This window comes from Argentina silus (assembly GCF_951799395.1).
Source record: "Argentina silus genome assembly, chromosome: X".
Lineage (NCBI taxonomy): Eukaryota > Metazoa > Chordata > Actinopteri > Argentiniformes > Argentinidae > Argentina > Argentina silus.
This window is the reverse complement of record NC_139653.1, coordinates 27,518,925-27,540,880: the sequence shown is the minus strand read 5'-3', so window position 1 is coordinate 27,540,880 and position 21,956 is coordinate 27,518,925. Positions and strand designations below refer to the sequence as shown.

The 21,956-nt window shown below is 39.4% G+C and overlaps 2 protein-coding genes across 4 annotated transcripts in view; one reads left to right on the top strand and one right to left on the bottom strand.

Moving 5' to 3' along the window:
* The window catches only part of col4a3 (collagen, type IV, alpha 3), a 45,186-nt gene extending 29,476 nt beyond the window's left edge, over positions 1-15,710 (bottom strand). For 2 of the 3 annotated variants that reach the window (XR_014554945.1, XM_083696356.1), the window contains exons 1-6: positions 15,282-15,710; positions 7,849-7,905; positions 6,815-6,904; positions 6,638-6,682; positions 6,228-6,272; positions 3,433-3,495 (exon numbers count right to left, since the gene is read on the bottom strand). Coding sequence is in view for 2 of the 3 variants with exons in the window: in XM_083696356.1 (XP_083552482.1) it covers positions 3,433-3,495; positions 6,228-6,272; positions 6,638-6,682; positions 6,815-6,904; positions 7,849-7,905; positions 15,282-15,368 (387 nt within the window). In the remaining variant the exon portion in view is untranslated. Of the gene's footprint in view, positions 1-3,432; positions 3,496-6,227; positions 6,273-6,627; positions 6,683-6,814; positions 6,905-7,848; positions 7,906-15,281 lie in introns of those variants that run through there. The other variant, XM_083696357.1, reaches the window with a different exon arrangement.
* Positions 15,711-16,030: 320 nt separating this feature from the next.
* The window catches only part of col4a4 (collagen, type IV, alpha 4), a 41,868-nt gene continuing 35,942 nt past the window's right edge, over positions 16,031-21,956 (top strand). Inside the window, exons 1-3 of the mRNA XM_083695388.1 lie at positions 16,031-16,270; positions 17,843-17,992; positions 18,386-18,428. Coding sequence (XP_083551514.1) covers positions 17,946-17,992; positions 18,386-18,428 — 90 coding nt within the window. The 5' untranslated portion in view covers positions 16,031-16,270; positions 17,843-17,945. The remainder of the gene's footprint in view (positions 16,271-17,842; positions 17,993-18,385; positions 18,429-21,956) is intronic.

The window sequence follows — 21,956 nt, the reverse complement described above, 5'->3', positions numbered from 1 at the left end:
TAAGTAGATTCTACACAGATAGATAGATAGATAGATAGATAGATAGATAGATAGATAGATACAGTGCTGTGCATAAGTAATGGGATAGTGACAGCTTAGAGTCTAACCACAACTTTTGGAGTGTAGAGCCAAAAGAAGACACTGTCCCATTACTTACACAGGGCACTATAGATAGATAGATAGATAGATAGATAGATAGATAGATAGATAGTATGAGCCTTGGATAGTTCACTGGAGTGGGTAGAGAGTTGGATGGTTATGGGCTTGAGAGTGGTTTCAATGGGGTAGAACTTATTGCCAGGAGAGAGCATTGTTGTGTAATCATTCTAAGAATGTGTCCTGCACTGTTGGTCTCCTGTTGTTATTATTTAAGAGTCCTGAAAGTTCCATGGCAGTTACAGTAACAATGGAGCTCTCAGAATGTTGGCGTAACTCAACATTACGTTTTTTGTTACAAAAAGGTTAATATTTTAAAAAGTATAAAGACTTTCCAAAGGTTGATTATAAGCAACTCCAGTTAGACATCTCTGCATGTTGTAAAATTGATTTGGTGTAAATAGCTTAAAAGCTGTAGGAGGAGTAGCAGGCAGAATGATAATAATTAGTTAAATGAATGATAATAAAAAGTTAAAGATGGTTTGGACAATAGACAGACAGGTTTTCTGGGTAGTGAGATTATGGTAGTGGAGAAAGTAAAAGATGGTTTGGTTAGTTGATGGATGAATGGTTGGTTGGTTGGTTGGTCTTAGATAGATAGATAGATGAGAGAAGGTTAGGTTGATTGATAGATAATGTAGATATATAAAGTTTGATACAGTAGATGAGGGAAAGTAGATAGATAAGAGAAGGTTAGATGGATGGGATAAAGTTATACTGTATACAGTGCCCTGCATAAGTAATGGGACAGTGAAACATTTTTTCTCCATTTGGCTCTATACTCCAAAATTTTAGTTTTGAAATCAAACAATTACTATGAGGTTAAAGTATGGATTTTCAGCATTTACAGTGCCCTGTGTAAGTAATGGGACAATGGGACAAAAGTGCATTTTTTTTTCTTTTGGCACTGTAATCAAACAATTACTATGAGGAAAAAGTATAGATTATTTTATTTGATGGTATTTGTATATACACTCACCGGCCACTTTATTAGGTACATTTTGCTAGTATTGGGGTGGACACCGTTTTGTAGCCCATCTGCTTCAAGGTTCGATGTGTTGTGCATTCAGAGATGGTCTTCTGCATACGTTGGTTGTAACGAGTGGTTATTTGAGTTACTGTTGCCTTTCTATCATTTCGACCAAGTCTGGCCATTCTCCTCTGACCTGAACTGCAGCTCACTGGATATTTTCTCTTTTTCGGACAATTCTCTGTAAACCCTAGAGATGGTTGTGCGTGAAAATTCCAGTAGATCAGCAGTTTCTGAAATACACCAACAACCATGCCACATTCAAAGTCACTTAAATCACCTTTCTTCCCCATTCTAATGCTCGGTTTGAACTTCAGCAGGTCGTCTTGACCATGTCTACATGCCTAAATGCATTTAGTTGCTGCCATGTGATTGGCTGATTAGATATTTGCATTACCGAGCAGTTGAACAGGTGTACCTAATAAAGTGGCCGGTGAGTGTATATTGCTCTCACCATTTAGAAATGACAACACTTTGTATATATAGTACATAGTACAATTTCAGGGCACCAAAAGTAATGGGACAGATTAATATAACTGAGCACTCATGTTTAGTATTTGGTCGACAATACTTTGCATGCAATAACTGCCTAAAGTCTGTGACCCATTGATCCCACTAGATGTTGGTGATGCTCTGCCAGACCTGCACTGCAGCCATCTTCTGTTGTTATTTGTTTTGAGGACTTTTTGCCTAAAGTCTTATCATCAGGAAATGAAATGCATGTTCAATTGGATTTAAATCTGAAGATTGACTTGGCCAGTTAAGAACATTCCACTTTTTGGCCATGAAAACTCCCTAGATGCTATGGCTGTATGTATTGGGTCATAGTCTTACTGTATGATGAAACGCCACCGAATGAATTTGCTTGAGTACTTGAGCAGACAAGGTGTTTCTGTACACTTCAGCACACATTCTGCTGCTGCCATCAGCAGTTACATCATCAATTAAGACAAGTTAGCCAGTTCTAGTGGCAGCTATACATTCCCAAAATATACAGTACCATCCCCTCCACCATGTTTCACAGATGAGGTGGTATACTGTAAATCTTAGGCAGATCCTTTTCCAAACGTTCCACTTGCAATCACTCTGGTACATGATAGTATCTTATCTGTCCACTTTTTCCAGGTATTTTTGTGGTTGAGAGTGGTAGTTGGTTGGTTAAATGGTTGAAAGTGCTTTCAGTGGGGTAGAACAGGTTGAGAGTGCATTTTGGTGTAATAATTCTAAGAATGTGTTCTACAGGTCTCCTGTTATTTGTATTCAAGAATTCTGAAAGTTCCATAGCAGTTGCAGTAACAATGGTGGCTCTCAGAATGTTATCAACATTTCACCATGTTAAAATATACACATTTTTGAGTTAAAAAAAAGCTGATTAGTTTAGAAAGTATAATGAGTTTCAAAAAGTTGAATACAAGCAAGTTTGAGGTCTCTACTATGCAGAAGAAGAACTAGAACATTCTTATTCTCATTTTGGTACTAGAAAAAGTTTAAAGATGGTTTGAACGATAGACAGATGTACTGGGTAGTTGAAATAAAGTGAGATCATCTTATTATGGTAGCGGATGAAGTTTAATGATGGTTTGGTTGGTTGGTTGGATGGAGAAGGTTAGATAGCTAGATAAATAGCTAGATAGATAGATAGATAGATAGATAGATAGATAGATAGATAGATAGATAGACAGACAGATAGATCGATAGGATGAGCCTGGGGTAGTTCAGTGGAGGGGTAGAGAGTTGTTTGCAGTTGTAGATCTTGAAAACATGGCAGTGACAACATGACGGCTATTTAAATCCTCAGTAAAATATCTTAGGAATTCTCTTTGAATAATCACCACATAACACAACCATCAACTGAAAATATACAAGAAAACATTTATGATTGGTCATGGAAAGTGCCTCGCACAATGAAGGCGGTTGCTGCTCCCTGCAGCCTGTGACAAGGAACTGCAGGGCTGAACAGTGCCTTGCTCCAAAATCGACATCAGCCTCGATATCGTAAATATCTAATATAAGATAATCTAATATAAGATCTCGTAAATATCATGCACCCGAAAAATTTGACCAAGTCGGACAGAGTTGATCCCCATCATGCAACAGTTATTCAACAGGTATTGAACAGCACTGTTCAGCTGATACAAGACATCATTGCGCTGATGTGAGACAATGGTGTTAGGGTCCTAAATGTGTCTGTGTGCTGGTGTGAATGTGTTTTGGAATTGTTTATTAAATCCAAAGCGGGACTTTACCTTTATCCCATTGCATCCTTGAATTCCTGGTAGCCCCATATGTCCTTCATTTCCTGGAATGCCCTGACAGGGATAAAGTCATAGATGTATTCACAAACAATCACTTTGCAACAACACCACCAACATGCCTGTGTGCATTCACAAATAAATTAACAAATGTGTATATACAGTGGGGGAAATAATTATTTGATCCCCTGCTGATTTTGTTAGTTTGCCCGATTACAAAGAAATGAGCGGTCTATAATTTTTATGGTACTTTTATTTTAACAAATAGAGACAGAATATCAACAAAGAAGTCCAGAAAAAACACATTATATAAAGTTATAAATTCATTTGCATTTGATCGAAGGAAATAAGTATTTGATCCCCTACAAACCAACAAGAATTCTGGCTCATACAGACCGGTTATATGCCCATGAGGCACACAGATTAGTCCTGTCACTTTAAGAAAGTAGTCCTAATCTCTGCTTGTTATAGGTATAAAAGACACCTGTCAATAGAATCAATCTCTTCCATTCCAACCTCTCCACCACCATGGGCAAGACCAAAGAGCATTCAAAGGACATCAGGGTAAGAGTTGTAGACCTGCACAAGGCTGGAATGGGCTACAAGACCATCAGCAAGAAGCTTGGTGAGAAGGAGACAACTGTTGGTGCAATTATTAGAAAATGGAAGAAATACAAAATAACCATCAATCGCCCTCGGCCTGGAGCTCCATGCAAGATCTCGCCTCGTGGGGTAAGGATGATCATGAGAAGGGTGAGGGATCAGCCCAGAACTACACGGGAGGAGCTTGGTAATGATCTCAAGGCAGCTGGGACCACAGTCACCAAGAAAACCATTGGTAACACACTACACCGTAACGGATTGAAATCCTGCAGTGCCCGCAAGGTCCCCCTGCTCAAGAAGGCACATGTACAGGCCCATCTGAAGTTTGCCAATGAACACCTAAATGATTCAGAGAAGGCTTGGGAGAAGGTGATGTGGTCAGATGAGACCAAAATTGAACTCTTTGGCATAAATTCGACTCGTCGTGTTTGGAGGGAGAGAAATGCTGAATGCTACAATCCCAAGAACACCATCCCCACCGTCAAACACGGAGGTGGAAACATTATGCTTTGGGGTTGTTTCTCTGCTAAGGGTACAGGACGACTTCACTGCATCGAGGGGCCAATGGACGGGCCATGTACCGTAAGATCTTGGACAAGAGTAAATCATTTGTCCCCAGAGCCATACAACTATACAATATGTCAATCAAAGGCAAAGAGATGGACTTCTCTGCATAACCTTCACCCTCTGTATCACATCACTGTCCTGTACCTTACTGTTTCATCTCACTAATTACAATGTTTACTGGCTATTCTAGCCCTTATACACAGCCCCTACCTCCCTCCACCAGCCTGGACTAAATGCACTCTTAAATCTAGTATTGACTGTTACTGACTGACTGACTGTTATCTTTTTCTTCCTATGTTTACATTGTACACTATATGGCCATATTTATCTATTGTTGTGTTCTTCAATCCATCTCTGCGCTGCCACAGGCCTCTCCTAACAGGTCCACATAATTACCTTATTTAGCCCATATTTAATATTTAACTTCTACTTGCACTGCCTTGCCTACTTTTTGCACCTTAACATACACACTGGTTTTTCAAAATAGTCCATATCTATTTAGCCCATATTTAGTATTTAGTTTTTAGTATTTAATGCTGGTCTCCTGACCTATAATTGCACTGTCTTGCCTTACCTTTTTGCACCTCACCAAATCATACTTGAGCTATCTTGTACCACAGGGTCAGTCCCTGCCCTGTCACCCTTATCATACAGCCTCAGCACATTAATGTGGACTTGTTTGTTACTTAGTATTCAGTATATTTTTCTCAGTATCTTTATTCTTATCTGTCTATAGTATTCATATAGACTTCCTGTTTACAATCCTGCTTATGTTGTATGTTGTATGTTGTATGTGTATGTTATGTGTGATGTCTCTATGTCTTTAAGCTACTTGGAACCTGAATTTCCCCTAGGGATAAATAAAGTTTCTATCTATCTATCTATCTATCTATCTATCTATCTATCTATCTATCTATCTATCTATCTATCTATCTATCTATATATCTATCTATCTATCTATCTATCTATCTATCTATCTATCTATCTATCTATCTAACCTCCTTCCCTCAGCCAGAGCACTGAGGATGGGTCGTGGATGGGTCTTCCAGGATGACAATGACCCAAAACATACAGCCATGGCAACAAAGGAGTGGCTCAAGAAGAAGCACACTAAGGTCATGGAGTGGCCTAGCTAGTCTCCAGACCTTAATCCTATAGAACATTTGTGGAGGGAGCTGAAGCTTCGAGTTGCCAAGCAAAAGCCTTGAAACCTTCAGGATTTGGAGAGGATCTGTAAAGAGGAGTGGACCAAAATCCCTCCTGAGATGTGTGCAAACCTGGTGACCAACTACAAGAAACGTCTGACTTCTGTGCTTGCCAAAAAGGGTTTCTCCACCAAGTACTAAGTCATGTTTTGCTTGGGGATCAAATACTTATTTCCTTCGATCAAATGCAAATGAATTTATAACTTTATATAATGTGTTTTTTCTGGACTTCTTTGTTGATATTCTGTCTCTATTTGTTAAAATAAAAGTACCATAAAAATTATAGACCGCTCATTTCTTTGTAATCGGGCAAACTAACAAAATCAGCAGGGGATCAAATAATTATTTCCCCCACTGTATGTACCCTGTGGATACAAATAAATATGCACATATGCCTCTAGGAGTGTAACTTACTGGCTGTCCTGGTGGTGCAGAGAATCCAGGTTTCCCAGGAAGCCCCTGTCAAAAACCAAAGTTGTTATTAGAGTAGATCCTAGCAAAAGAGCTAAACTGACAAAAGAGTGAATCAGTCTGTGGGTGTGGTTTAGTCCCACACTATAAAGGTTAACTTTACAGTATATATACAGTATATATATATATGTGTACATTTATATATATATATATATATATATATATATATATATATATATAGTATGTATATCTATATATAACTTTACAGTATATATGAAAATGTCTGCTAAAGCCAATTAAGTAACATTGCATAGTAATGTGCAGACACACACACACACACACACACACACACACACACACACACACAAAACAATTAATATATGCATAGCACAAACAGACATACATACTCATACCCGAGAGCCTTTAGGTCCTGATAACCCAGGAAAGCCTAGATCTCCCTGTGACTCAAAACAAATCATAAAATGTATCAATAAAACAACAACAAATCTTCAAATGCCACAACTTCACACTCACTTACATACAGCAGATGTTGATGTCTCATGTAGGGATGACCATAGTGCAGGTCTCACCTTAGGGCCCAGAGACCCAGGATGACCTTCATTTCCTGGATATCCAACCACTCCAGGCACCCCATCATAGCCTGGATACCCAGCCTCACCCTAGATAGAGAAGAGAGAGAGAGAGAGAGAGAGAGAGAGAGAGAGAGAGAGAGAGAGAGAGAGAGAGAGAGAGAGAGAACAAAAACAAATACACATGGCCAAACAGACATGAACATTAATTGACCATAGTTATACAATGAAGATGTCATATAAGTACTCTATAATACCATTCATCAACTGGATAGGAATTGAATGAGTGTCAAAATAGAACTTTCAGGAGGACATTATTCCCTAATACACATAGCAATCATGCAAACACAAACCAAGACACATTCAAGCATCTCTTTTTCTTTAGCTCAGCCATTCACACACAGGGGTGCAGGTGCGTGACTGTCAGATAACAACATTGTGCCTTTGGGCACATACCTGAGTTCATTCAGCACCTGGGTGGCCAGGCCCTGAACCAAGCAACCACATAAGCAAGCAAACAACCCAGCAGAGTGCTTAGGTTTAGGACTGTTTGCCATGGGTAACAGTTTGGACCTGATTCGGTGTCACACTTAAAGTTCCCTTCTGAGATCAACAGGGGGCAGCAATGTCCAAGTATTTTAGACTTATTTTATCAGAATTAGATGTTTTAACATTAATTGAACATTCGACACTCACTTAAACAAAGTCTTTCGGGTTTGGATATAATCATGTTGATATAACTTTAGAGAACTGTGAGTCAAAAGGCCACTTGAGGGTTACAGTCCTATAGCTCCACTCATTGATGTGTTAGCATAACTACCAGCAGAGGGCTACAGATCCACACAATAGCAGGTACATTTGGAGTGAGACAGTGTCGCTGGGTGCTGTGAACTGGAATCGATCAATCTGGGCAGGTTTAAAGCCTTGTATTTTCTTATGCAAGGGATGATAAGTCTCTCTCTCTCTCTCTGGTTATGGTGAAAGAACACAAGAGAACAGAATTCAATACTAATGTGCCATGTTCTTACACTTACCTTGCTGCCTTTCACTCCGTCACAGTGGCATCTAGACTTGCCTGTGCAGCCACATGCCTGGGGACAAATATAACAAGAGCAGCACATAATGAACTCACTATGTTCGCCTTATCAGAGTAGAAGACGATGCAACCTGTTGCTGCTGAATGTGCCTTGTATTTGAATGTTTGCTGGATGCTATGTGTGCTTGAGAAAATCATCTAGCACACCATCGTACCAGTGTTACAAAGAGGACCATTGAGGACATAACACTATATCATACCCTAACACCCCTTTCACAAACACTATATACTATCATCTATACACTATACTAAGTACTTTACTGTACTTTTTGTCTATATGCACATGATTGGGAGTGCAAGTAAAATATCAAATGATCCTGAGATGATCCTCACATGAGTGCATCCTCAAACCCCATCTCCCTACCCAGAAAGGCTTTCTCAGAATGCCACCAGACCCAAAACGTGTCAGGTCCCAGACCCCTTATCTCACATACCTTCCTGAAGTAGGTCAGACACAACAAGAATTCAGATAATCTTATATCAAGTTTAGGGCTGCTTGTCTGATTTGCCTTGTTTCCCAATGTAACAGAATCTCCCTTTGTTGACTGACTGCTGCATGTTCCTAATGAATGAGATTGTCTGTGAGGAGGAGAGACAGAATTATCTGAGAGATGCACCGAGATAGACACTTTGGTTTTTTTGGGTTATGACGGCATGCATCACTGATGAAGCAAGGGGGAGAGAGAGACACAGAGACATGGTCCCCTCTATACAGGGCTATATCTACACACATATCCAGACTTGGCACACTCAAAAAGGTAAACAAAGTAAACGAAAGAATGTAAGAGATCTTACATCTTATACATTTAACAAACCACGTAAATATCATGATTAGCAAAGTTAATAGAAAGACAATTCCAATCTGCAGAAATTGGACTATACATATTCAGGATGAGAGTCTACTGTGCATGTGTGTACAGTGCATGTGCTGAGAGAGTCTTTTATGCAATTAGTGTGTAAGAGTCTGAAATGAATGTATAGTTTGTGCATTTGAATGTGTGTGTGTTTGTGTGTGTGTGTGTACATGCAAGTGTGTGTGTTTTTCGCTCTGTATGAATGTGAATGATAATGTTATTGTCCCAGCAGGATCTCTGGGCCTATGTGAAGGCTATGGCTCTAGAGTCCTATGACCCAACCGAGATCCAAAAATAAAAGCACACCATCAGATACAGACCTGCCTGAGTATGAATTGAGTCAAATGACTTGTAGTGCAGCAGTTCAAAGGGGAATGACAATTAACTTATATTATTGAAAGTTGCAATATACATATACATCTTTCTATCAAGGAATATCAATCAGGCAAAAGGAACTGAGTTACATTGTAAGACCACCACTACTTCGTAGCATGCAGGGCATAATAACCATATATAGTGTAGAGAGTAGTAGTGCACTTTGATTTATCCTCTTTTCTAGGACATCTGTTTTATTATCCATTTACGTTCTGTATAATAAATCACATAAACTGAATGTGTGTTTGGCATTGGGCCTTAACAGGCTCAGTAATATGCCCACACCCACCATCATGTACACCTGAGCCAGCGAAAAGCAGCGCCCCAGTCAAACACAATCAAAGTGGGTACACACACAGTACAGGTATGTGGTCCTCTTAAAGATGTACAAGATAAAAATACACTGTATTCACCAGGAATACCAGGGAACAGAAAACACTTCAAAACCATGGCAGGACTTCAAAGCTGCCACAGATGCAAGGAGAAATGCTATATGTCAGTTTTCACAGATGGGCAGCCAGCATGCAGGTGACTGCTGGTGTGTCGCGTTCAGACAGACCCCCCCCCTCCCCCTATAGAGGAACCCCCATGAGAGGGATCTACATAGCACCAAAGGGTTCTCCTACAGGGATAGGCCGAATAACCTTTTTTGGTTTGAAGTAGAACCTTTTTTTCTATGAGTTTATGTAAATCTGTCCTATTCTCCTGTCTCACCTTCTCTCACTCTGCCTCTCCCGTCTCACTCTGCCTCTTCTCTGTCTCTCCCTCTGTAATGGCAAAAAATATATCTGTACTATTTTGCTTAAGTTATATATGAAATGTATTGACCTCTCTGTGACCCAATGTACTTCGTTATTTTTTAATTATGTGACTGAGGAAGAACCAAAACCGACTGCTCCTTCTATTGTATCAAAGATGTTATGTGACCTTGGAACACTCCTAACTGCAGGCTGAGGTTTGAGATAGTAGCTCACAACGCCTACGCTTCTTTCCCAGCTTCTTTATCAGCAAACAGGTGTAAGATATGTTTACCCCTAGACCTATGACATACAAGCATTGGAGTCAAGGACGGTCCTCTCCTCAGCCACAGCATCAGTATCTGAATCCACACTGTTGGTGAAGGAATGCTGATCCAGCTTTAAGCAACGTTGTTTAAACTTTCTACTCTCAACTGAGACCAAACATCGTTTATTGTTGTTCACTGAAAGATTTCCATCACACCTCCTATCTCAGTACAGTCTCACTCTGGGAGTGGAGGGGGTAGAGCCTAACAGAGTCCCCTAACAGTGTCTCTGCTGTCAAACGCCTACCAACCACACAAACAATCCAACAGTGAATAATTCATCACTGCCCCAATGTTAACATGCAGTTCTGTATTGGACTTTTTGAGAAATTAACAAAGGAGGAGAGGCTTACGGTGGCGTAAGGTGGTAAGAATTTACTATAATTTTCTGACTCTCTATCCAGTAAGGCACTGTGAAATCCATTGAATTATCATAAAATCTTACTTAGCAATGTTACTCAGTACTATGTATCCTGGCTGCATTGCCATGTACAGTAGTCTAGCTTAGGTGAAAAATATAAAATATAAAATAAAGTTTTGAGGAGGTATAGAGGGGGGGAACGTGAGTGTAAAACTCAGATCGGGTGGCATTGGGGCATTCATGGAAAGCTTGCATACTTGAACTGGGCCCAAGTCATGAACCTTGATGAATAGAAAATATTCACAACAACACCTTGTCTTCTCTCTGTCTGGGCGACATGCCTGGGCCCTCTGGAACGTGTCAGGTCATGTGGCAGACACAGTCCCCCTTATGGTGGCAGTAGGCAGCCTGTCCTCTCTATGTGGGAGCCAGTCAGCCAGCACTCCTCTATCTCACACTGCTGCCCACTGACGCTGATCTGTGCTAATCAAACAGAGCAGCTTCACTGTGTTTAGTTAGACTAGCTGTGAACACATGCTTCCACTCCTCTAGAGTTTCCAAAAAGCAATTATTCATTCACTGTTACGGCTTCACTGCCTCCCTGAAGCCAGCCAAGCAGGCCTCCCTACTGAGAGAGAAGGGTGAGATTCTGTCCCACTGGGGGACAGTGGGGCAGAATGATGGAGTGGTTATTGGCCTCATCAGGGTCAGAATAATATCAGATCAGAGTAAATGATGACTAGTTTAAGGCCTTACAGTACATACAGTATGCTCAAGCGTTATTCATCATTTAAGCAGAAATAAGAGTGAACAGAAGGACTAAGAGGAGGGTTGGGGGGGGGGGGTCGGGGGAGGATGTCTGTGGTGCGGGGAACAACTTGCCCCCCTCGACCCTGCACCGCCTGACCCCCTGCTCCCCCACCACTGACTTCCTGGCACTGGGCATGCCAGTGCTCTCTCATTCTCCTCTGGGTGAAACCACGCGGAAGACAAACGGCTGGGGATCCGCGCTGCCCACCTAAAGCCCCCGGGGGGCGACAGTGGGAGCTACAGGGCTTTAGTTGAATAGGGAGGACTCTGAAACAACAGTGAAGGGGGACAAAGGGCTGAATAGGAAGACTAAAACAACAGAGCGGGGCTGGGATGTGGAACTATTAGGACCAGAGCTCTGCTGGATGTGATATTGCAACTCTCCAAGGTCACCATCAACATCCATTTATATGGCTGCTGTAACTTGCTCAATATCTAAAAATATATGGGCGCAACCCTATCACATACATGATGACGAGTAGACTACTGTACAGTGGCGAGAAGAGGTTCATGCAAAGTAACCCCTACATGGCAATGTGATGGTGACACAAGAAGACCAAAGTTTGGTCTATAGGCAAAATCCTAAAACTTACATCGTCACTCAGTGACATCAAACTATGTGACTCCTGCAACATCTGGAATGAAACATAACTCTCTCTCTTTCCATCTCTCAATGGTTCTGTCCATCTTACCTTTTCGCCTGGGGACTGATAGTTTCCTTGAATGTCTTACTGCAGAATGTTATTTCCTTTTTCACATTCCATGAGTGTTTCCTATATTTTCTGCATTTCCGGTGCAGAAATCTTGAACAAGCTTCATATCCTTACAGTAGCACATTTCAAACAGTATTGAAGTCTGGGTTACATTGACCCTGTGTTATGTCTGAGTTACACTGATTCTACAATTCACTTTTGAGTGGAATTGTACTATTTGTGTGTAGGCTCTATGTATAACATAGTGGTATGTATTGTATGTATTCATTGTAGTGGTACTCTTGAGTCTATGTACAGTGTGTACCATTAATCAGCTCCACGCATGTGTAGTAATAAGAGTGGCATATACAATGCCTTCGGAAAGTATTAAGACCCCTTCACTTTTCCACATTTTGTTGTGTTATAAACTCAATTTAAAATGGATTAAATTAAAATAATTTGCCATCAATCCACACTCAATACCCCAAAATGACAAAGTGAAAACACATTTTTTGAAATTTCAGTAAATTTATGAAAATTTAAATACAGAAATACCTCATGTACATAAGTATTCAGACCCTTTGCGATGACACTCTTAAAAATGCAAACATAGCTAAAATGCAAAAAATGTAATCAACAAATCACTCAATAAGTTGAATTGAGTCCATCTTAATGCAAGGATAATAGTTCATGTAATTTTGGAATTAATATATTTGTTTTATAGGGTCTCTGATTTGCATAGGAATCAATTACACACTGTGTAGATTAGGATGTCACTACCAACTCAGCAAATTTCATAATTTTCTCTTGATCGTGACAAACTCCCCAGTCCCTGCCAGTGACAAACATACACATAACTTGATGCAGCTACCACCATTCTTCACACAAGAGATGGTGTGGAAACTGCATTGCATGTGCTGGATTTGCATCAAACTTAATGCTTTGTAGTAAAACCAAATAAACATATTTCCAGCCATTTTCTTTGCTGTATCACTTGAATTCATTGTTGCAAACACAATTATGAATATGAGATAGATTATTTTCCATTAAGGGATTATTTTTGGCCACTTGGTTATAGATTTTGCTTTTTCCTCTCCACCATTCAACTTTGTAGATTTTTGTCTACAAGTCTCCCCAGGCCTCAGGGTCGCATTCCTGAGCAGTTTTGTTCCTCTCCATTTGCTCAGTTTGTAATGACAACCTGATCCACACAATGTGTTATTGATTCCTATGCAAATCAGAGACCCTATAAAAACAAAGATATTAATTCCAAAATTACATGAACTATTATCCTCGCATTAAGATGGACTCAATTCAACTTATTGAGTGATTTGTTGATGTCATGCATTTTAGCTCATTTTAAGTGTCATAGCATACTTATGTGCATGAGGTATTTCGGTATTCCATTTTTAATACATTTACTGAAATTTCTAAAAACCAGTTTTTGCTTTGTCATTCTGGGTTATTGTGTGTGGATTGAAGGCAAATTATTTTAACTTAATCCATTTTAAATTGAGTCTATAACACAACAAAATGTGGAAAAAGTGAGGGGGTTTGAATACTTTCTGAAGGCACTTCCGAAGGTTTCTACAGTATTAGGTCTGAACAGACTTAAGTTCATAATCCAGATTTTTTACAGTATTGAGTAAATGCAGTAGGTGTTAGGCAATATTGAGTCTATGTAGTCTGCTCCTCAGAAGGTGAGGCAATGGAATAGCATTGAAAAGTAATATGCACATGATCCCTAAAAAACTTTTGTAAATGGTGCTAGGTAAAAATAGTACAAGTAAATAAAGAAAAGGCCCCACACATTATATGAATGCTTTCCAGTGCTTGGAGTAATGCATACTGTCTGTATCATGAGATCCACAGTGACAAGACTGAGCCTGTGCCCACCAGATGTCTACTTCAGATAACAGCTCTGTAAAACAAATACAGACAACAAGCAGAATGGTTCTCACAACCCTCACACCAAATCGGCCCTCTAACCACACACACACACACACACACACACACACACACACACACACACACACACACACACACACACACACACACACACACTCATAATGTCAGGCCTTTGCCTATGTAGCGCAGTATGGTCCTGTTTGGCTCAGTTGCTAGAGCATATAGCACTAGAAACACTTAGATTGTGGATGTGATTCACACTGGAAACATAAAAATGTAGGCACTTACTATACTGTAATTCACTTTGGATAAAAGTGTCTGCTGAATAGGTAGGGATTTATTTATTTCAACAGATTATGATGATGCCCCCTAGTGGTCATAAATGCATCAGCCATGCCCTTGGAAGGATTAAAATATAGTCTTATAGACATGCTGTGCAGTCAAGTATGGCATATTGTTTTAATGGGTATTATTAGGATATTATGGAGTGTTAGAGAGGTTCTGACAATAATACTTTCTATTGTGTGAAAAGTATATTATGTTTTTATAAGCTAGGAAGATTTTTCAATGTGTATAATAGGTTGATCATTGATTGTGATGATGATGATGATGATGATGATGATGATGATGATGATGATTGTGACTATGATTATGAGGATGATAATGATTATGTTGATAGACAATAATGATTCAAACAATAAACAATAATGATTCAAACAAGAACAATGAAACAGTCAAAAAAGTGTGCAGTCAAAATACATAATAATGTATATGTAGTGTAGTGAGCACCATGTGTGTATACAGCCGCAGGAAATAGTAGCGCCTCCACTGGCCTATAATCTACATGCTAGTTCAATTTCTCTTGACCCATTGGCATTGCTATTCCAATCAAAACTGCTATCACTTCCAACTAAATATGAACTTTAGTTGAACAGTATAGTTTGGTACCCTCTTGAGGGCTACACCTAGAGGCATTATCTGTAATAATAAACAGGATGTATATCTCATATGCAATATTGTCAAGGTCAGCATATACCCCTGCATGCACTTTAAGAAAATATGCTATAGGGCCTATGATTTATTAGCAATAACACGTCTATAGGTTTGCTGCAGATGTGACACCACATTTGTAAAGCAAATGAGTTTAAACTTTGGCTTAGGTGACTTGTCAAGTCATGCTTGCTATAGATGCGTTTATGTTTCTAGGACAATTTCCTCCAAATGTGTTATTTATACTTGCATTATTCTTATTTATACTTGCAGTGTTCTCTTAGCACGTACAATTCAGTAAGACGTTGCCATACTCACATCATCTGTGTTTCCAGGTGTGATGCCGCAGAGAAATAGAACCAGTAGAGCACTCCGGAGCAGTGAGAAAGTGAGAAAGTCCGTCATTTCATCACCTACAGTATAGCGGTTCCATGCAACTTTGGTGTAAACTCCGTTTTTTTTTCGGTAGTCTTTTGTAAAAAATGAGAGTAGCGCAAGCCCTTCCAAAATGACTACCTTAGAAAATAAGCGCAAAGATTTCTCACTGCGACAGGTTGATGCTCAGGTGGCGTAGATCACTATCCCTGGATCTAGAGCGCGCGTTATCTCCCTCAAAACAGTGCCATTGCCATTAAACAAGCCCCCTTGCACACCTGAGTCAGGTAAGTCATTAACACCTAAATATAGGCTACTAAAAACATAGTAGTGTAACATACAAGCCTCGAAAAAAATGTTTAGGCCTATGTTGGAAAAGTGAGTACGGTCAAGTGCCTGCTGAAGATTGAGTAGTGTACACTTAGTGGATTACCGTATTATATCGTGACTATGCTCCAATGTATATGTTTGCTTCTAAAATAATCGCTAAATGTTGTCCTATTCTCATTAAATGCAATGATACATATTATACAGTATCACATACATTGTCTAAGATATTAGTTCCTATAACTGTGAAATTAAAGCACATCTATGCATTAACATATTAGTTTGCGCTCTGAAAATATGTTACGGTAATTGCCGAGCGCAGTGATAAACTCGATTCTTTAGCACTTGAGGTCTGGTGTGTTTCTGTTAAGTTTTACAGCTTGTTGGTTCAACTTTTTGTTGTTTTATTTTCTTCAATAACATGAAGCTATAGGATATACAACGATTATTATATCGTTAGGTTGTTTACACACGCAATTATTTTGGTGTAACGGTGATGGTTTTTAATTTTAAGGAACAAGTGTACGCGAAAGAACTGTCACGGTGGGACTTGAACTTGTACGACATTCCGTCAGCGGGGTTCGGCACATTGGATGAAGTCTTGGGTAAGCCTTTTTATTGCATAGCAACACCTATTGCTTATAATGAAACTACTGGGGTTTGAAGATTATCTGTCTCCAGTTGGGACATAATGGATAATTGTTTACTATTTGTCCAGTTGTGCTATGGCTTGACCGGCATTTACAGGTATATTTGTAGCATTTGAACTTTACGCACCTGCATAGTCATATTCATTAATATTCGCATTATTGTCACCTAGGTTGCCTGCAATTTAAGTTAGTGGAACTCTGCCGAAATATGCACGGATCGTGCATGCTCTAGACTATGCCTAGAACTGTATGCATTTGTTTAATTGAATAATCTACACAGTTTTGATTAATTAATGTATCAAATCGTGTACCTTATCATTCATATGACAGAAGGCTTGTGATTGAGACGCTCTGGGAAAAAAAGACGGAAAGCAATAGTAGGGAAATTTGAAGTTCAAGGGCCTGGAATTATAGTTGAATTCCTATTTCTTTTTTTGTTTGTGTGAAAAATGTAGTGAGTAATGACAGTAGCTCACTACACCACTTCAGTACATCGCAAAAAAGTAATAAACTACTGAAAGCAGTAGCCTACTAACATTTGAATTTAGTTTAACTACCACCAAGCTACTGCAAAATGTAGTTAAACTAATAGTTGAGCTACAGGTAGTGGAACTACAAAACTGCGAGTTGACCATGTAATTAACCATGCAATTAACAATAATGATGATGATGATGATGATGATGATGATGAACCACTAGGGAGGGAGGTAGAAAGAGTGGTAGAGAGGTAGAGAGAGAGAGGTAAGGGGAACAAAAAAACAATGAAAAAAAGAATAAAGTCTTATGGAGAGAGTGATGTAAGCTAGATAATCTTTCAGAGAGAGTGAGGGAGAAAGAAAGAAAGAATTAGTTATATAAAAAAGGAAGAGAGTGAGACAGAGAGAGAGAGATACAGAGGGAGAGAGAGTGACAGACAGAGAGAGAAAGAGAAATGTGTGGTTACCTGTGAAGATGTGTAGAGACACCATCATCATACCTCCACCACCACCACTAGGTTGTAATTTTAGGAGCTAGGCTTGTGGTTTACATATTGTTAGGCTCAACCATTAACCATTGTATATTTTCTTTGATCATTTTTTGAAGATCAGTCTACCTCTTGATGTGATCCATTAATTAGTGACTTCACTGATTTGATGTTTGTAATAATAAACCCTATCTTAGCTTGTACCATCAAAACTGCCATGGAATGATAATTTGCAACATCCAATATTTTACAGTCCATCAGGTCACAGACATTTGTCATGACAATGTTCTGAGTGAGTGTGTCTGACAATCTGTCTGTATTGATTGTTCTTTCCATTCCTTCACCACCCCTTAATACTAGGTTCAGTTCATCTTAATTTTCCATTCAGTAAATTAAGGAGGTGAATTGAAATAATACAGATTTCCAATTCAAGGAATGAAATGACTTTCTCCTTCTTTTCTGAATTGACTAAGTTCAAATATAATTGACCCAGATCCTCATTGACCCGTCATTGTGTCTAGCTTCTAATCGAGAATCTCTTATCATGTGTGTCTGCATCTCAGGAGAGGTCGAGAGGCGGAGTCACATTACCGGCTGTGTGCCAGTCAGAGGGAAGGCGGACGTGAGGGGCTTGTCTGGAGGCGGGTCGCGCCCTGAGTGGCGGAGATGACACTCTCTACCTGTTCCACCACCTGGATCAATCTTCATCTGTGGTGAGATTCCCAACACACATATTCTCTTCCAGTATCATCAATGCTCTCTTTCCTACTGTACCAGTCAGACACAAGTCATTTTCCTTGTGGACTGCCTACTCCTACTTCCATAAGAACTTTATGTATGGAAAAACGTGGCTAATACTTTATTTTTTAACTGGTTGTCTGAAATGCATACAGTGACACAAGCACAAGCGAGAGAAAGCATTTTAACTACAGTAACAGAGATAAATAGAGATTTAATACGAAAGGAATAAGATCTAAACATAATGTGCAAAATAAGTCCCAGGAATTTAGCTTTTTTGTCTGTTATTCTTCTTTTCATCACTTATGATACATCACTTATGACCATCAACAGAAAAGCATGCCCTAAAAACATGTTCTCCTCCACAGGTGGCTTGTGATGATGTTCGTTGCTGGACGGACAGTAATGGGGGTGAGTGATTGGTTTCTTTCTACCTGGGAAATGTCTGATACAGTAATTACGCATTACAGAGTTACACATTGAAGATTTACAACCCTGCTACACCACACTTGTGAAATCAATGTCCTTGATACAGAGTTGATAGACCATTGTATACAATGTTATACAACAGGTTGATCAAATCAAGCATTGTTATTGGCCGAGAAGCATTCCAGCCATTCCAATATCCACAATATCAGCACAGCTACCTCATCACTTTCACGTGCAAAATGTATACACAGGCTACGCCATAAACACTCTTCAGGATATTGTAGCTTTTTTAAAACATGTTTTTCAATAATGAAAACTTTGCTAGATCAGTGGAAGGATTCTGACAATAATCATTGTCTTACGACAGATTTGCGACTCCATTCAAACTGTTCTGTCTGATAACTTGCAAGCAACTATGGGAAGGATAAAAAGTAGCCCGGCTAAAATATGTGCTGTCAAATCATTACCATGGTTACAATGGGACACTCAGACTTTTCAGCCTAGTCACGACTATTCAACAAAACAATAAATCCATAAGTGATTTTTAAATTTCTTTCCAGCGAATTTCTTAATTACATGATTGTATGACTAGCAAAGGAGTTTTGAAGTAGCGTGTGCAGTATTTATTACATTTGGCAATGAGGATGAAAACGAGCATAGATTGGTTAGCTAGCCAGCTGGTTTAGGCAGTCACCTTTCCTACGAAACCAATTGGGTACTCATCTTACTTCTGTGTATACAAAACAGAGCATATAAGTTCCTCTAAAAGTAGCCAGTTCCGATAAAAGCCAAAGGTTTTACTTGAGTGTTGATAGTAGGTTGTAATGCTAACTGAAAGCAATGGCCGAAGGATTGATTTTCTGGTGTCACGGCACGGTATTTCTGCGAATTTGGAAAGTCTTCAATCAAAATCAAGAATCGTTTCATGATTTATACAACAGGTAGTTCAGGCGAAGCAGCATCGCACTAGAATGACGACACCTGACGTAAGACAATGGACAATAATTGATTTTTTTGTTTTGTTTTTGTCATCCTCATGCTGCTACACACCTCAGAAAAACAAACTGGCTATGTAGCTGTTAAGCCAGCCAGGTACTGTAGATATTTGTCTACTTGCCATGCCAATGCCACTGCCAATCATATTAGACCATGCGTTCCAGAACTATCAACCAACATGCATACCTATCTACGGATATTTCATATGTTCCAGAACTACAAACCTGTGTCCCTAACTACAGTAATAGTTTTATGAACTACTTTTATAGGCGTAAGGTACAAACCAATACAATATATAATGAAGAAAACCCACTAGGCCATTGCTTGTTGTCAGAATTGTTGCTGTCGGTGTAAATAGCAATAACACACTCTAGTTGTACAAAAGCAATAACACACTCAAGGGCAGTAGCGGACTGGCCATCTGGAGCACCGGGAGAATTCCTGGTAGGCCAGTGGATTTGTGGGCCGTGGGCCAGCGGATGGGTCATTGGATCTCGTTCTTCCATCCATCATTGAGATCCATCCTTCTGTTGGTATTAATTACTGACAGTGCGACCATTATTGGTGTTCCCTCCGAATAATCACTAAAATACCAATGAGATAGAGAATAGTTTGTGATGGCAGAGATCTGCCTTGATTTGGCAAAATCAAGTTTATTATAGCAGATCAGCTCATGAATTACAGAGATGAAGAGTGGACATGGTTTAAATATCAGGTTATCTTAACAAGGTCAAAACAATGGGACCAACTTGTGTTTTTCAAATATCCTTATCTACTCTCATACCGTCATCATGCATTCTCTCATAGGCTCTACACAGCATGTGCAGGCAGCAACCAATACACGACAGCACAGGGGAAATGTTTTAGTGCAATTTGACATAAGAGCAAGTCGGATTACAGAATAAAGTTAGGAATTGTCATGCGAGACAGGAGTAAGGATTTTGTTTCAATGGGATTGAGACTGAATAGGAAAGTATCCTACAGTAGACTATATAGGACAGCAGAAGATGGCTGTGATATCAGCCCAAAGTTGATGACATATTCGCTCACCTTTCCCCACTCCTGGCCCATATTGTAATTAGCTGCCCATTACAGACCCATGAAATACTCACTTTGAAAAGAGAGATTGTATCCTATAGAATGCTCAACAATGAGCAAAATGTTGGTTGTTTGCCATGGTGAAATACCTCTAATAAAAGGTGTGAAAAAGTGAAGTTGACTCTTTACTGCCGTAGCGTTACTGCCGTAGCGTTACTGCCATGCTACCGTTGCACAAGCATGAACCTTTTAATCTTTATTACTATAACTAATGACCAGAGAACACCTTAATTTGCACTACGACCACATCACATCCATGATAAAAATATCATAACACATGTCCTTTCATGTATTATTTAAGCAATAATGCCAGATAGGCCGTGATTTATCATCAATATATATCACAAGTAGGGGGAGTTGTTAGGCATGACGCGCAGCAGGGTGGCGGCAAACCCCTACCAAGTTAGGGTTAGGGTCATCACGGCCTCGAGGGCATTATTGCTTTTATACGTTTATACGGTTACACAACAAATCCGAGAACAATCCGAAAACATTGCTTTAAGTATGCTTTATTTTCTGATAGCGTAAGTCCGTCTATCTCGCAAATGGTCATGGAATAGATCAAAAGTAGCCTGGCTAAAATGTCCTGTCATATCGTTTCCTTGTTTACAATGTGTAGACTACTCTGACTGAAACAATACATCTGTCAATTATTTTCATGTTTTTCTCCAGCGAATTTCTTAGTTACATACGTTACACCTTGAAACTAGCAAAGGACTTTGGTGGTTGAAGGTGCAACCGTTATTTAGTTTGAAATGTAGATGAAAACCAGCATAGATTGTTCAGTTGGCCAGCCAGCTGAGCAACTCACATTTCACATGAAATGAAACAGGTGCTTTACCCCCAGCTGTGCAAACTTAACAGTGCATATACATTATTCTAAAAGTGACTTCTAACAACAGTAAATAATGATTTACAGTACCAGTCAAAAAAAAGAGTCTCATTCAATGGTTTTTCTTTATTTTTATTATTTTCTACATTGTAGATTCATATTGAAGACATCAAAACTATGAAGGAACACATATGGCATTATGTAGTAAACAAAAATGTGTTAAACAAACCAGAATATGTTTTATATTTTAGATTCTTCAAAGTGGCCACCTTTTGCTTTGATGACAGCTTTGCACACTCTTGGCAAGGTGTGTCCAAACTTTTGACTTGGTTTTGTAACATGGTTTTGTAACATAAGGAACAGTCCCATAGAAAGCAATGGGGTTGCCCATGAATCTCAAAATAGGATCTATTTTATTGTGGGTTTTTTTTCACAGGTTTTTCTCTCTTATCTTCATATCTGAAGATTGGTTCCACATGCTACAAGACAGGTCATCAAGGCTGTCATTGCTACAGTTGTCATAGAGAACAACTGTCACCAGTAGCCTAAATCTAGATTTTTCATTAAAATCTTGAACGAATAAA